This window comes from Belonocnema kinseyi, chromosome 10 (assembly GCF_010883055.1).
Source record: "Belonocnema kinseyi isolate 2016_QV_RU_SX_M_011 chromosome 10, B_treatae_v1, whole genome shotgun sequence".
NCBI classification, from domain to species: domain Eukaryota; kingdom Metazoa; phylum Arthropoda; class Insecta; order Hymenoptera; family Cynipidae; genus Belonocnema; species Belonocnema kinseyi.
In genome coordinates, this window is record NC_046666.1 from 51,454,316 (window position 1) to 51,472,449 (window position 18,134).

The following is an 18,134-nucleotide window of genomic DNA, read 5'->3' on the forward strand; positions in this document are numbered from 1 at the left end:
CCGCTTCCGCTAACAGATCCATCAGCTGATATGCTTTCGGTTTTGCTAAGTCCTAAATTACCACTTCCAATATTTAATCCATTAGCTGAAAAGCTTCCTGCTTTGATAAGTTCTAGGTTACCACTTTTACTAAAAGATCCATCAGCTGATAAGCTTTCGGTTTTGCTGTGTGCTAAGTTACTACTTTCAATATTTAATCCAGCAGCTAATAAGCGTCCTGCTTTGCTAAGTGCTAAGTTACCACATTCAATACCTGACCCATCAACTGATAAGTTCTCTTCTTTGCTAAGTGCGAACTTACCACTTTTGATACCTGACCCACCAGCTGATAAGCTTTCTGTTTTGCTCATTTCTAAATTCCCACTTTCGCTACCTGACTTATCAGCTGAAAAGCTTTCAGTTTTTCTCAGTGCTAAGTTACCACTTCCACTACCTGATTCATCAGCTGATAAGCTTTCTTTTTTGCTCAGTGCTAAGTTACCACTTCCGCTATAAGATCCATCAGCTGATATGCTTTCGGTTTTGCTAAGTTCTAAATTACCACTTCCAATATATAATCCATTAGCTGATAAGCTTCCTGCTTTGCTAAGTGCTAAGTTATCACTGCCGATTCCGGAACCATCATCTGATAAGCTTTCTGTTTTGCTAAGGGCTAAGTCACCACTTTCGATACCTGATCCATCAGTTAATAAACTTCCTGCTTTGCTATGTGCTAAGTTACCACTTCCACTACCTGATTTATCAGTTGATAAGCTTTCTGTTTTGCTAAGTGCTATGTTACCACTTCCGCTAAAAGATCCATCAGCTGATATGCTTCCTGTTTTGCTAAGTGCTAGATTACCACTTCCAATATATAATCCATTAGCTGATAAGCTTCCTGCTTTGAAAAGTGCTAAGTTACCACTGGCGCTACCTGATCCATCAAATGATAAGCTTCCTAAGCTACTTCTTACATTTTCTTGTCCTAGTTGACCAATATCTTCCCACTGTTGTTGTACTGAAAAAAATCAGGAACATTATTATCAATATTTACATTGTACCTGTATAGAAATTTCTAAAAAGAAGTTGGGCCGATTATGAAAGTTTTTACGTACAACAAAGTTATAAATATTGGTTTTGCTAAGAAATCTAATTCTCTGTTATGTGCTTTTGAATAAGTACATCAACTATCAATTGTCGGAACATTAACACTTAATTAATTATTATAAATGGTTACATTTCTAAGCGTATTTCGCTTTTTACGCCTAATCTTTGTTTAGCTTAATAATTGTGGAAGATTGAAATGTACTACTCAGAATTAGCAGTAAACAAAATATAATTTTTTGATTAATTCGTTGGATACTATCTTAAGTAATTTGTTTACAAAATATTATTCTACCTGAAGATCTTCCTGCGCTTTCATGAGCATCGAAGCTTAAAGCTGGAGCGGCCTTAGCTGAAAAAAAGAACAAGCGTCTTGTCATTAAAATTAATTTACTAAAAACAGATAACAATATGGCGTGCAAAGGGAATTTGGTAAACTTTAGATACGTTTTTTCGAAATTTCAAACGAAAAAATGCCTCTGTGACACATTTTCTTAACCTACAGATTTCGCCTAGAGTTTCAAATGCCGGAAATTTATCCGGCATTTATATGATCTTATACGTAACTTCATGCCTTTTAAATATTATTCGAATATGATTCAAATTTAAGAATTAAATAAGTTTCGTTATATTTCGAGACATCGCAAAAGATTTTAGAGAATTTCCAAGATTTTTAAATATTTTTGGGAATTTTAAGGGATTCCAAGGGATTTCGAGAGATTTCAAACATTTTAAAGGATTTCAAAGAATTTTGTAGGTTTTCAAGAGAATATGAAGGAATTCGAAAGAATTTCAGAAGAAATACAAATTTTCAAAACATTTAAGAATATTGTGGAGAACTTCCAAAGATTTCTAAGAATTTCAAAAGACATTTTAAAAATGAATAAAGTTTCAAGTGTTTCTGATTTTAGAGAACTTTAAGGTATTTTGAAGAATTTCACAATATTTAAAGAATTTTACTGAATCTGCAATGATTTTAACAAAAAAAAATCACAGAATTCTTGTGAGAAGAACTTTTTTAAAAGTAATTTAACCCTTTGATTCAATTTAAATTTCGATAATTAAGGGATTTCAAATGATTTTAACCGTTTTTAGAGAACTTTCCCAGGAGCAAATTGACCGTTGGGCCACGGTCGGACCAACCGTAGGACAACCGTCGGTCAACCGCCTTTGGCTTCTCCACGTCGGGCCGACATTTGGTCCCATATATGGCCATCTATTAAGATGACGCCGGCCCAACCTTCGACAAAAATTAATGTTTAAGAGTTATTTTTTGAATTATTATTATATAATCTTCATTTTTTTATCATTTTCAAATACATAATTCGCACACACGGTTACTTACACTGATAATCGCACGCTTTAACGCTTTAAAAAATCTTATTCGCACTGGATTCGAACCCTACATAAACTACCTAAGCTAGGGTATTTTACCGCGCACTCTAACCACTTGGCTATCGAAGTGCTTGAAGTTTGGTTACAAAAACTGTGCTACATAGCTGGACGCTGCCGGTGCTCGTCAATAACAGAAAGATTCTTGACATCGCCCAAGTTTTATAGAGTGACATTATTTGAAAATATTCCGTTATTATATAATAAAAAATGTATAAACAAATTATTTGTTGTAAGAATTTTTTCTAAAATTTTTCATAATTTTACGTTTTTTAAGTTATATTGCAAAAAATTTCGATAAAAACAACATGATGATTAGGAAATTTTCTTCAGATTATTATTGTTAAAATCACAAACAAATGTATTGAACAAATGCATTAATCAGGAATTTTTCGACAGAAACATTTTTTTTCTATTTCAATTTTTTTTAATAAGGAACTTTATGATAATTTTAGAAAAATTCCCAATTTGTTAATTAATGTTATTCTTTTTTTAAACAAGTGCATTACTCGGGCATTTATCGGCAGTAAAATTCTTTTTGTTCAATACCACTCCTTTTAATTGGGAACTTTATGACGATTTAAGCAAAATTTATAATTTGTTGATAGATTTAATGATTTTTTTAAACAATTATAACTAAAAAATGCAATAATTAGACATTTGTGTATATTAATATTCGTTTTTTTATGTCAACTTTTCAATTACGAACTTCATAATAACTTCAGCAAAACTCTGAATTTTTTACCATTTGTCAACGAAAAAATTCTTTTTTTCGATTTCAGACTTTCATTGGGATCTTTGTAATAAATTCAGCAACATTTATGATTAGTTGATAAATCTTATGATTTTTTAAAACAAATTTATCAAACAAACGCATTATTCGCGCATTATTTGGATATTTGACAACGAAAAAGTTGTCGAAAATGTTGGAAAAGTCGATAAATGCCTGATAAATGCATTTGTTTATTAAATTTATTTATAATTTAAACAATAGTAATTTCACGAAGAAATGTCTTCATCATTATATTGTTTTTATCCAAAGTTCTTGCAATATAACTTTAAAAATCGTGATCTCATGGAAAATCGTAGGAAACATTCTTCAAACAAATAATTTTTATATCATAAATTTGCTTGTTTATTGCATAATATTGGAGCATCTTTAACTAACGTTACTCTATAGAACTAAGGTGATTTCAACATAGAAAAAATGGCCATTTTTTCGTCATATTCATTCATTTATAAGAAATTAAAAACCTGATTTAAAATATAAAAAAATATTATTATGATTTTAATTTTGAAGTGTATAGGTCATTCACTTAAAAATATTATTGGATAGGAAATTTATATTCATAAATTTTGAATGCCTAGTTCTCGTATGATTTTTGTAAAGGAAATTGTGGTATTTTCTTAATAGATTAATTTTGGAATTTTCAAATTTTGAAGGATTTAAAATTTACTTAATTATATATTAACATAGATGCATTTTGCATATGTATCATTATTCAATTAATAATTTGGAATGATTCATTTCGACATTTTTAATTATGATATTGTGTCAAAAATTAACAAAGTTGTTTCATTTTTGTTGATTTAAAACTAAAGTTGATAATTTAAAAGATACCTAAATTATAAATATTTACACTTAAACGTTTCTATTACATTCTCATCATTTATGATTGAGAAAGTATTAGAATTGTCCGAAATTTAACATCACACTTTTTCAACGGATCTCCACGTCTCGAGATAGAATTGTCGGAAATTTAATATCACACTTTTTCAGCGGATCTCCACGTTTCGAGATCCGCTCGAAAGAATCAACGAATCAAATTCATCTTTGGCATACTTCTTTTAGGTTCTAAAAGAAATAATGAGTTCGTGAACCAGCCATTTTTGATAAAAATTCAGAAAGTGAGCACATTTTGAAAATTTTTAAGACCACTTTTTTCTGAATTTGAAAATTCTATTTACGGGTATTTATAGTATTAAAAAGAACAAACAATTTATCTTTATAACTTTTTTTGATAAGAAGAAAATTCTCAGAGTTATAGCGTTTTCAAAATTTTTTTAATCAATCGAAAATCAAAATTTAAAGCTGAAAAACGCACGATATGAAAAAAAGTCAGAAAAATAAAAACATTTCTTTTTGAAAGCCCTACAAGATTTTTATAACCAATTTTTGGATTTTCTTCAAAAATCGAAAATTCAAATTTTGATTGCAAAAAAAAATAATAGAAAATAAAAAATTCCATTTTGTGGACAAAGTATTAGGATACGAAAAAAGATGAATGAACAAAAATGGTTACCCAAAAAAAGATCCACAATTTCGTTAAGAATCACTTCTTGATAGGATGCGTACTTTTTATTTTATTCGTAAAAAATAACGTTGAAATAAAATAGAATAAAAAAAACATGTATGGAAAAACGACGAAAGTTACGAGAAAAAAAAATAAAAAAAAAACCTGTTTACAAATTTCTGTCGGAAATCGAGCGCGCAACGCGAGTGTCACGATAAAAATGTGACCTCAAAGCCTACAGAGCTTTGAGAAACTTAATCTTTGACTATACTTAATTAAGTAGACAATTCAGAATATGAAGACGCATATAAATACTGCCATCTAAAAGAGATCTTTTTGATCAAGTTTTTTTCAAGCATTCCAAATGCAAATAATAAATATCCGAGCGCCAAGCGCGAGGTCTAATTATGTTCGAGCGCGAAGCGCGATATTCAACCCTCGCGCGCCCTAGGCGCGCTCAAACTAGGTGAGCGAAGCGTGATAAATTTCTACGAGTAACACATCCATTCGATCTTTCAATAATATGAGCAGATCAACTGTGGTCGAAAGCATATCTAGCGAAATAAAGTAGGTTACGTGCACCCAATGTTACGGACACATGTGACGTCGACGTTAAATTTAAATTAAATGTTTTAGGGATTTTACATGATTTCTGTTTACTTTAATATATTTTCACGATTAAAAAAAAAGAATTTCAGGAATTTTAAGGTGTTCTAGCGAATTTTAAAAGATTTACAAAATGTCAAAGGATTTAAAAGAATTTGGTAAGATTTCCAAAGATTTTAACCAGTTTCTAAAAAACTATGGAAAATAAATGAAGATTCAGGGATCTCTGAGGATTTTAAAGATTTTTATGATTTGAACTGATTATTCTTAGAGCACTTTAATTTATACTTTTAATTTAAGATTAATATTCAAGGTATTTTAAATGGTTTCTAAAAACTTAAATTCTACTAAATGAAATTTCAAAGAATTCCTGGTAATTCTGAATATCGCAAGGGATTTTTAGGCAATTTACCAGATTTAAAGGATTTTTTTAAATGCCCAATGATCACAAATGAATTTAAAGGTTTTCAAAGATTTTAACGTGTTTGCAAAGAACTTTAATAATTACATTTAACATAATTTATATTCAACAAATTAAAAATTATGTCTACTTTGTTCTTTGGGATTTTCACGATTTACAAACACTTCACTGGATTTTAAAGAATTTTCCAGAATAGATTTAATTGAGAAACATTTATTGCAAAATCATTCTCATAGTTATAAATTTTAAGTTAGAAATAAATAAAATAAGGTATAATAAAAAATACACTGAGCTATCATTTGCCTTAATTTGAAGATAATTAAAATAATAATTGCAAAGAATTTTCAACGTTTTTTTAAGTAAATGTTTGCTGCTTACCATGAATGAAAATTGTAGCCAATACCACGAGGCACAGAGACAGCTTCATATTTCCTTCAAAATAGTTCATAGAAGACCACGAAATTTGATCTGCCGGCACACGGATAGAAAACTAAAATTTTGTGAAGCTTATATATCCACTTTTTGAATCTATTATGCCATATTATGCAAAATATCTATTGTGCGAAAAAGTCCCTTATCGTTAAACTTTTGTTCTATGATAGAGAGGAAGAATCTATATTCAGAAAACATGGCCAGTATGCTTCTTCCTTATCATATTAACTCTGCAATTTTGAAAATACATTTTCTGATACATTTCTGATTTTTGTGTAATAACAACAGGAAAGTTGAAAGTTAATTTTTTACCAGGACATATGAATGGACGAAAAATGTAATGCCTAATTTATATTTCTACTTAAAAAGAATTTTATTTTAAATCGAACTTCATTTCGAACTTATCCACTATAGAACATTTTTCAACAAGATGGTTAAATTTTCAACCAAGAAGATCATTTTTAATCAGTTCCATTTTTTTACTAAGAAAGACTGCATTTTTACCAAAAGAGACGAATTTTCTACAAAATAAATCAACTGTTTACCAAAAAATATTATTCAAGCTCTTTCATGGTACAATCCCTCATTTTTGCATAAAACTTTTTGAATTAAAAGTCAAATCATCGACAACTGAAATTACGTGCTTGTTAATTCTCTTTTGTCAAAGCTCCTTCAGCTTTAACGAACACGTTCTCATCACGTGCCTCGCGAGAAAAAAACAACTTAAAAACGAATTCGCAGATATATATTTATTTATTTGGATAAAGAAAGCCTAACAGTTCAAGAGAACCATTATTAAGGCTACAATATGTACATAAATTATTGTATAAAACGTGTGCACGCAAAAAATTAAGCATTTGAACTGTGTTTTGTGGTTTCGATGAAGTTGTGAACATTACGTGTAAATTCGGAAATGGATTAGCAAAATAAGTCAATTTTATCGCTGAGAAGTGACAACATAAATTTGTTTGTACTGCTAAACATATTAAACAATGGAGCACGCTGTGGAGTTGATGAAGTTAAGTAGAACAGAGGTATATTTCGTGAGTTGTCTTTTGGCACATTCAACGGCACACGTTCAAATATTGCTGGGCAATCAGTAAAACCACGGATAATCTTAAATAAAGTCAAGATTCCTGCGAATTTGCGTCTGTCATCCAATGACCAAATGTCAAATCTACATCGCAGCGCTTCATGGTCCGATCAACGTGGAGGATAGATTTTGTCTTCTTTCCAAGCCATATATTTTAAGAACCGTTTTTGGCATTTCTCAATGGAATTAACATGTTTTTTTTTTAAGTTAGGTGACCAGACCACAGACGCATATTCTAGTTTAGACCTGACTATCGCACAGAATATAGTCATGAATGGCGATATTGTCTTAAAGTATCTACATGAACCCATAAGAATGCCTAATGATTTATTAACACTAGATACAATCTCATCAATGTACGCATCAAAGGTTAGGCGGCTATCGTAGAGAATACAGAGATCTATTTAAGTTTTAACTCTTCCTGAATCAATACCCTGAATAAAATAACGATTATGTAATACTGCATTCTTATTTGAAAATGATATGATTTTACACTTGGACGGATTCAAGCTTAGATTATTACTTTTACACCAGTTATTGAAGAGGTCTAAGTTAGCTTGTAATAAATTACATGAGTTTATGTTAGCAATGGGCATATATAGTTTTACATCATCCACATACAACAGGTGACGACATGGCAGATAGAGTGAGACATCATTAATTTGCACCAGGAATAGTAGTGGTCCATGATTGGAGCCTTGCAGCACTCCTGACGAGGGCGAGAAAGGATCAGAAGAGAAGCCTCTATATTGTAGAATATGTTGCCTATTGGTCAAGTAAGAGTTAATGAGAAGTAGAAGTTTATGCGGAATCTCCATGTTATACAGCTTATGCAATAGTATATTGTGATCTACTTTATCGAATGCTTTCTACCGGAAATCTACCGCATTCCAGTACAAGATTAAAAATATACACTAATAGTGGGGCAAAGATAAATGAACAGTCCTTGATAACAAAGGCAGGTATTAGATCAGATCCAGCAGTTTTCTTGTTACATAACTTCTTAATTGCTTTCAAAACGTTACTTTCGCTGATTAGAATATAATCGCCAAATAAATTTTTGTTGGATTTATCAGAAGTAATTGTTTTTATAGATGTCTCGTTATGAACACTGTTAGAGTATTTAGCAAATTTGTTCACAATATCCTGAGGTGCTGAGAATTGCTCATTGTTAAGACAAATTATACCTGGGATTCTGTTATGAGACTTCACTCTATTTACATAAGGCCAGAAAGACGGTGGTTTGGAGACAATATTTAACCCAGCGTTCTCTGTGAATGCATAAAATGCAATTTCTATACGCTTTTTGATATTACTTCGCAATTTATTAAATATATGTAAGTAGTACACATCGCCAGTTGAAGAGAATTTTTGCCCTAAATTTATTTTTGATTCCGATTATTATTATTTAGACCAAGGTACAATTCAATGTAGTTTGCTCTCACAAAGTTATATCTCTTAGATAAAACATTAATGACGAATCTTTTATAGGGCTTCTCTTGACGTAAGCAAAAAATTAGACACAAAGAAGGGTGGTACTTGTCCTCAGGTAGTATCGGATAAATGACTCTAATAACTTCAACTAAGGAGTTCGCAAGTGCAAGGTCTAAGAATCTGTTATCGCAATTTTCAACTGAATTGAGTTGTAGATAAAAAAAAATGCCAAAAGGACGTTAAAAGTGCTGATTTTTTATCAAATTTGACATCATTAATATGGAATTTATAGTTAGGAATATTGAAGTCTCCAATGATAATTATTTTGTGCTCAGAAAGTTCTCGAAGAGAAATTATTGAGTCGAATATTCTTTCAAAATCAGAAATTGATATACTGGGGTAAATATCGATAACTAAGATTAAAAATGAGATAAATGGGGTATCAATTTTAGCCCCAACTATGCTTAATGAAGGGACATCATGAATTGTTGAAGTTAAGTTCACCTGTGAGCAAGCAAAATGACTCTTAATGACAAGGAATCAGCATCATAAACAGAAGCTTTAAACCAAGTTTCAGTGAATGCTAAAAAATCATAATCGAAAACGCAAACAGAGTTATTTAATATTTCTAACTTACTATTTAGACCTCTGCCATTTTGATAATCCACCTTAACATTAGAAGTAGATGACGTCACTATGTCATTGAAAGAGCTCTCTTGTGGAGAACTATGACTGGAACTCCATTCCTGTAGGTTATCCGAAGGTCCTTCTCTCCTCTCGCAAGACGTTCGTCCAAAATTCGTTTTTGTTCCCTGTGGTAGCTCTGCTGCAACGGTGTAAGATCCCGAGAGATTCGAATCTCGCTCCTTGTGTCAGGAATTGCTTTTGTTTCTTTCAATGGTATGAATGCTCGCATGATTTCTGAGGTGGTTGATTCGGATTGAAATCAGATCTTGATTGGCCGGGCAAGGATCTGAGACTTTTGGCCAATCCGGAAGGAACGTAATATGTTACCAGACAAGTTAATAGCAGGGTTAATTAATTTAAGTATATCTATAGCTGTTGTTAGATCTTTTTCTCCAGGAGAGGTGTTTTCATCTGTTTTACTTTCAGGAAGGTTGAAAAAATTAAATTTTTCTTACGTGCTGTGCGCTGAGAGATTTCTTTGATAAAAGACTCAATGTCTTCAGCATGGTGGGGAGGGACGTCATGTGTATGGTCAGCTTCAACGGCATTTAAAGTAGTGGTAGTAGTAGTAGTAGTAGCGACAGAGTTAATATTATCCTACACCCTTTTTTCTATATTATTTAGACGATCGTTCATCGGTGAGACTTTTGAAGAGACTCCATCGATTTTGACAGGTAAATTGTCTACAGCAATCCTGGTTTTGTCGAAGTTTTATTTAAAATCAGCACAGTTTGCTTCGTAGTCACTCTTTAGTTCCGTCTTCAAATCATTCATCATAGCCTTAAGAATATCTATGATATTATTATTTCGACGATATTCGTTCGCGGGTGAGCTACTCCAAGAACCACAGAAACGTTGAAATTTTCCATCGGGAAGAGATTTAATTTTAGCAGCACATGGTATATGATAACGAGCAGGACACTCAGTACATTTAATGCTAGCAGCATCAAAAAGGATACGTTATTTGCATTTTCCATATAAATAATTAATATTTATGTTGAGAAAGTTTTCATTTTGATTGGCACCTGAAGGACTTGCCATCGTAAAAGCAAAACTTGTGTACACGGCTAATCAGCTGATAGGCGAAGCATGTTGACAATTACAAAGTTCTAAATTTACGCGGTAGAAAGCAAAGTTCACTCTGGTTATCACTGAGCTTCGACATTGAGAAACTAAACACGCTCTCTAGCGCCAATTACAAGGCACGCTAAATCACATAAAAAGAAATTTGCTTCTTTCGGAAAACTATAAAGAGGAATCACAAGTGACCTAGGATTAAACACTTTAAGCCACCACCACGTATTCCAGGTCACTGCACTCCACAAAACCCACAAATTGCGAAGAAAACCGAGACACCGCAAACTCACCTTGTTATCCAAAAATTTAATTTGGTTATTTGTAATGTCACATTACACGATTGAAATAAAAAACGCGCGTCTCATCTTCGAAATGTTAATTAGAAAATGTTAAAATGGCTCAAAATGTTCATTTTCGTTTGTTTTTTTGGATTTTGAAAATGCTATCACTCTGATACTTTTCCTTTTATCGAAAACAGTAAAAAAAATCAATTGTTTGGTTTACTGGTAACTGCGAATAGCCATACATAAAATTATGAAATCTTCAAAAAATGATCCTAAAGTTGATTTTTTTATTATTATTCTTAATTGATCTAAATTCTTAAATTTTTATTTAAAATGGCTGACTAAGAAACTCATCCTTTTTTACAGCCTTAAAAAGTTTACCAAAGCGCAATGTCAAAATATATTCACATCAAACCAAAAGCTTCCGATTGATGTGAATGTAAAAAGATATCACAAAAAGTTTTTTCGTGATATATTTTTCTTACGCGGAATGCGCATGTTTTGTGCAAAAAAAAATAATTTCTAAATCATAAATGATGAGAATGTAAAAATTATATCACTGAACTTTTCTTTCTGGAATATTCTTCTTAAATGATCGGATATTTTTTATACAATAATACAGACCAACTTTATTTTTTTTTTAATCATGAATTTTAAATATAATAGGCTTCTTTTTGTTTAAAAACTGTTTAAAAAAACTGTAATGGAAACATAAAACAGTATCCAATCAATATCATCTTACTGAAAGCATTTTTCTTTTAAAGTTGTTTTAGGCTCATCATCGTCCGATTCGGTGACTCTATCTTTATTTCCTCAACTACTTTCTTCAAACTTTCTGATAAAACCGTAATATATACTTTATACAATGTTCAAACCAGAGAAAATCTAAAGATGTCGTTGGATGCGTCTTTGCCATATCTCTAGAAGCTTTATCAAGCATTAAAAAAATTATAATTTAAACAATTATATTTCTTTAATATTTATTAAAAAATCTCCTGGGAGTATTTTATTGAAGTATCTAGTAATGTGCTGGCAAATATTTTTGGACTGATACCGAATTGTGTCTAACAATTGAATTGTTTAACAAACTTTTTTTGCATTATATCTCTTAAAGCTTCTAGAGAAATGGCTGAGATATGATACACTTGTCCCAACGCTTTTTCCAATCATCGAAACACTTCTGATAATCATTTTGTGGTATAGCCTTGAGTTCTTTCAGCGATGCAGTTTTTATCTCCTCAATCGTTAAAAATCGATGTCGTTTCATGGGTCTCTTCAGTTTTGGGAAGAGAAAAAAGTCACTGGGGGCCAAATCCGGTGAATATGGAGGCTGAGGCATGACTATGGTGCTGTTTTTGGTCAGAAAATCTTTCGCAAGCAACGATGCATGAGCAGGTGCATTATCGTGATGCAGAAGCCACGAATTGTTTTTCCAAAGTTCCGGACGTTTTTTGCGTATCGCCTCTCGCAAACGGCGCATAACTTGAAGTTAATACTCCTTATTGACCGTACGACCTTGTGGTAAGAATTCCTGATGCACTACGCCACGGTAATCAAAGAAGACAGTGAGCAGAATCTTCACATTTCACCGAACTTGACGTGCTTTTTTTGGTCTTGGAGACTCAGGATGCTTCCACTGAGACGATTGGGCTTTAGTTTCGACGTCATAACCATATACCCACGATTCATCCGCAGTTATAACCCTTTTGAGAAAATCAGGATCATTATTGACTTCATTCAACATCTTCTGAGCGATGGTCATGCGATGGATCTTTTGATCAAAATTATGCAGTTTTGGAACAAATTTCGCTGACACACGTCTCATACCCAAAACGTCCGAAAAGATAGCATGGCATAAGCCAACCGATATGCCAACATCTCCAGGGCGAGGTTCGTCTTCGACATCCTCGCGGCCTTCTTGGAACAGCTTGTACCACTTAAACACACTTTTCTTGCTTAGAGTAGACTCATCGTATGCAACTGTCAACATTTCAAGAGTTTTAGAGCACTGGATTCCATTTTTTAAACAAAATTTAATGCAAACCCTTTGCTCCATTTTTTTCGAAAGAAGAAAATCGCCGAGCACACCAAACCCTTCTAAACTTTTACGCCTCTGCCAGAAAAACAACACGAGCTATATAGTAAAAATTGTGAACATATGATCGTGACGAGTGTACCAACACCACAAAACAAAAAATTCGAAACTTGAATGTACGTAGCCCGCGAAAATTAAAAAGTCACCTTACTTTTTGAACACACCTCGTATACCAAGTGCCTTTCCATGTTTCATTATCAATAACACCCTGCTTATTTCTTCACTTGCTATGTCCTATTCTTCATCTTCTTCCCTACTATATTTTCCTCTTAACCTCCTCCCTAGCAAATCCATAAAATAAATGTTTAAATTTACTATCTCCATATACTGATTTACTCTTTTCTTTATTTTTCTCTCCCTATTTACTACCTTCCGAACCTCCTCCTCCGCCCAAGCCTTTCTCCACCTCTTGTTGAAATCTTTTATTTTCCTCCTCTTACTTGTTATCAAACAACTTAGTATACTCCTTCTCTTTTTTTCTATATTCTTCTCTGCTTCTATTTCCTTTTCAAACATTTTGAAATTTGTTTTCTGACTTTCTTCTTTTTTCTCACATTCCTCATTTCATCTACTTTTATGCCCTACTTCAGTATCTTTTTTGTTGATTAGGCACTCTATTTTTTTCTCTCATTATCATTTCTATTTCTTCAATTTTCCCTTTAAATGTTCTCTTCCTTCCATTGATTTATTCCCTCTTCCTGCTTTTTTCACATTTACTGCCTATTTATCCATATTGTTTATAATTTTAAAAATTTACACTAAAAAATTGTACAATTTGTGAGTTTTGCCATCTAATAAACTGTAATTATAATTATTTACATTTGAAATATCTTTAATTTGAAAGGTTCAGAATTAAAAACTTGACTTTTGATTTTTCAAATCATCCAAATTTAAGAACTTTCGTGTATAAATATTTAAAATTAAAGAGTACAAAAATTTTAAACATTCAAAACTAAACTGTTTAAAAACTCATTCCAAATTGTTTCATTTTTTCTTTTTGGCACAAGAGTGCACAGAAACCGCTACAACGGACTATCATAATAAACCGTCAAATCGCCGTTGTTCTGGATAATGGCCTAGCACCTTCCGAGCATGCTCTCGACTAGTTTTTCGAAATATTCCGAAGATAGAGAGCGCCATACCTCCTTTAGGAAGTCCGACTATTGGATCGATCAGATGAAAAATCATTCAAATTAGTTTTTTGCGAAGAAATGTGCCCCCTTTCACGAAATGCCTTATTAGGGGTCCTTGCCAGGTTAATACTTGAATTTTCACTGTTTAAAGTCGTGTCAAAGAACATGGGATCTTATGGAGAATCCTTTCGCGGGCTCCTAAAATGGTTAGTTTTAGCTTTAAAATACGTTAAATATTGGTAGGAAAACTTTTTTCAGGCAGAAAATAGAATGCAAAATTAGAATTACTGCTCATTTATACTTGCTTCCAGGGTATTTAAGTTTAATTCTAGCAAAATGTAGCCTAGAATCAAAGTGTAACTAGAATCGAGTCTAATCAACATTTGAATGTACATATTATTATTATTATTTAAAAAACATTTTATTTATATTGATAAGCATACAAATCTGTTACCTAATTTAGTAATTGATATTTTGGTCAAATTTTGAATTTAGTTCAAAATTTCAGGCCAGTCCAAGTTCGTGATGCCCTTTTCCGCTTTCCAGCACGTACAGAGGTGACTGCGATGTTTGGGGTCGTTGTCCTCTTAAAGGATCTAATCCTTATTGTTGGCCTAAAACATCTTCTCTGCAGACTTCAGAAGACCACTTTTATAGACTTCGATCATTTCTTTAGCGTTGAAGTTCTCAGCAAAAAGCTCTAAGCAGCCAAACCCGCGCTATGAGAAGCATCCCCAAACGTGGCTCTTTATGGGTTGTTTAACAGTTTTCTGGTGGAAACGCTCACCAGCATCAGACTATACTCTGTTCAACGAGAGAAGGAAATTCCGAAAAGACGAAATTTCGTTCTCTGCACGCAGCTTGTCAAAGAAAGGGAAATGTAGGCGTAGGACCCCCTCTGGTAATGGTTCAGTGGTGGCCCTAACCAAGGTTATAAAAAATTTCAGAGAGCACTTGGGTCAGTCTATTTGAAAAACTTGTGTTTCCCTTCAATAGCGATTGGCTGTACACTGAAGGAAAAAATTTGTCGACGCCTCCCTTGAGAAAAAAACTGCGCAGCCGATTTCGTTCTCGATTTCGTTTTCCAGGTGTACCTCTGAGAATAGGGGCTTCTACCTGCTGGGACGGTACTGCACTTTCACCTCAGATAATCTGCGTCTTATGGTGCTTATACTAACGTGTATTCCCTTCTTCACTCACTTAGCTCTGGCTTCACGCAGCCGGAGAGTTGGGTTGCGCTCACGGTGTGCCCACTCTAATGTATTTGGGGGGGGGGGGTACTTATTGTGGCAAAATGTGAGATCAGCGCCACTTAGGGGACGAAACAAGAACTATTGTCTATAATAACGACCCCCTCCTTCCCTTCTCACCCTAATTTGTAGGTTATGTTGACTTCTCTTTCTGAAATAAACACATGAATAATAATAACCAATAAAACAAACCGAAAATTGAACAAAATAAAATCTATCATCGATCAAATGCAATAAAATGTTTAAGTCTGTTGCAATCGATTCCAACAGAATTGTTGCAATTTTTCCAACAGACTTTAAAGTTTGATTGTTTGTTCTGTCAGAACGATTCCAACAGACTTTAACATTTTATTGCACTTGATCGATGGTCGATTTGATTTGGTTCCATTTGTAGTATGTGTTATCGGTGAAAATCCCTTATGAATCCAAGTGCATCACGCAAAAAAATATATAATTCTTGCAGCTGCAATGAACTTGAGCAGACGTGAGCAGACGATAGAACTTCTATTGTCTGCTCAAGTTCATTTTAAATTCTGAATTCACACGAGCGCCACCTAGGGGACGTAGCAATTACTATAATCCGTTCACCACTTTTCTATGGGCGTGGGCACACCCTGGTTGCGCTTGAACAGTGAAACGATGGATGTATCCTCATTATTGGACGTTGCTCGCGTCTCTCCTCTCCCTGCAGATCAGCGACGATTCCTGTGTCCCTACACTTCCCTAACTACAATTGCAAAAAGTGCTTAGACTTGTTAAGTACTTTGGCCGAAGCTGAATTTGAAAGCTGTGGTCCCCGTGCATGGGTGTACAAAACAACCGCTTCGACACGTTTAGCGTAGATAGTACTCATAGCTCAATGTTGTGTAATATCCGACACTACGGACGAGACGAAAATAAATTTGTAGTTGCACTGTAGCCCTTCGAACTTAGAGTCAGGCCATAAACGAAAGGGAAAAAAATCTTTGAAACTTTTCGAAAAAACGCGTAACTTTTTTTGTGGAACAGCCTGTACTTTTTAACAATTTTATATATTTATTTCGAACATGCGAAACTAAATAAAGTTTATCTTTTTTACATTTTATTTTTCTGATACTACAAACTGCAATACATCAGGGCAATGAATAAGGATTCTCCTCGGCTTGATCTGTAATCAAAGTGAAATTAATTGATAAAAATCAATTTTGTGTAATGTGTAACTGATGGGATTAGGGTGCTTTTGAATTCAGTACACACACATTTAGAATGAAGGATATTTAATATAACATACGCATGTGTACTCTCCGAAGACTCAAACTGCACTGCTCCTAGACTTGAGCTTATACAGTGTGTAGCGAAGCTAGTCTCATACTGTTACACGCATTCTAAAAAGCCATTAGGCGTAATTTCTCGAATAACTAATTTTTTTACTTAAATTTTTATAATGAAATTATGAACGACGAAGTAACAAATTCATATTAAAATGGATTCGTTACAGAATCTATTCATATTATTAATTATAAGATTTTTTATCTTATCTTATAAAAAAATTATCACCAAATTCTGCGCCAGAAAGAGTAAACTGTTTTTGATAATTTCAGGTTTTTTCTATGGGAAAATTCTGAAGTTATTTTTATCCTACATTTATTTTGCGTTTCACAAAATAAATGCCTATCAAAATTGGCTAGGATACAAATTCTCAATTAAAGTTATTAAAAATGTTGTTAATATTATTCTACTTTGACATTTTTTTTTAAAACTGAGTTATCAAAAATTGTTAATTGTATAAATACATGTTACTCTGATCCAAATTTCCTGATCTATATTCTTTCAAACTAACATTAGACATTGACTTTCTATATGAAAGTGATAAAATTGATTGAATTTCGGCTGCCTTAGCGGAAAATTTAATAATATTTTCTCTTATTAAATTCAGAAGGATTTCATTTTCGTCGTTGTTTAAGCATTAATAAAAATAACTGTTTAAAAAATAGGGGTATCCCGTTAAGATAAGTACTTTAATTTAATAAATTACCTTCTTCTTCCACAATTATAAACAAAATAGGTTACTTTACAGTTGACAAAATAAATTCATATTAAAATTGGCTAGGATGATAATTTGAAATTAAATTTATTAATTTTTTTGTTAATATCTTCATAATTTGAAAACGTTTTCAAAAACTAGGTTATCGACATTTTATAATTGAAGTGCGTCGCGGCAAACGCATGTATTTTCTTCGGAACAAATTTTATAGAAGAGAAAGAATCTGAAAAATCGAATTATCATAAAAAAATAAATAAGAAAGTATGATTTTATGACGCCTTATAGAATTGGTCGCCTAGGAGAGGGAAGGGCTCTGACCGCTTTTGTTTAAACGACGTTCAGGGACCTCGCCACTTTCAGACGACAAATTCTATACGGGGTTCTAGAATCCAGAACCTGAATTGTTAATTGTATATATTTTAATTAAATTTGAAAACTGAACTTTAGCTCACTTAGCGAAAAACTTCATAATATTTGTATATATGTATGTATGTATGTATGTATGTATGTATGCATATATGTATGTATGTATGTATGTATTTGAAGAGTTTATCACGAATATAATAGAAAAGATACCCGAAAATTTAATTTTTAAGGTCAAAACCCCATAAAACTATAAAAATTTCATGGTTTTTCGTTTATTTTAGTCAAGAATAAAAGTTTACAACAAAATTTTGAATAAAAATTGTAGATCTTTCAACAACACAGATTTTATATTGAATATGTTTATACAGGACGACTGATATTTTTCGAGAAAATATATGACAAATATGAAAAATCACAGGACACTAAATATTAGAAATGACAGAAAAACTCCACGATACAAAATT

General features: G+C 32.6%; 1 protein-coding gene across 3 annotated transcripts in view; it reads right to left on the reverse strand.

Moving 5' to 3' along the window:
- LOC117182159 (cell wall protein IFF6-like) overlaps nt 1–6,261 on the reverse strand; it is a 9,193-nt gene extending 2,932 nt beyond the window's left edge. For all 3 annotated transcript variants that reach the window (XR_004468277.1, XM_033375209.1, XM_033375210.1), the window contains exons 1-3: nt 6,175–6,261; nt 1,379–1,435; nt 3–997 (exon numbers count right to left, since the gene is read on the reverse strand). Coding sequence is in view for 2 of the 3 variants with exons in the window: in XM_033375209.1 (XP_033231100.1) it covers nt 3–997; nt 1,379–1,435; nt 6,175–6,244 (1,122 nt within the window). In the remaining variant the exon portion in view is untranslated. The remainder of the gene's footprint in view (nt 1–2; nt 998–1,378; nt 1,436–6,174) is intronic.
- Nucleotides 6,262–18,134: the final 11,873 nt, after the last annotated feature.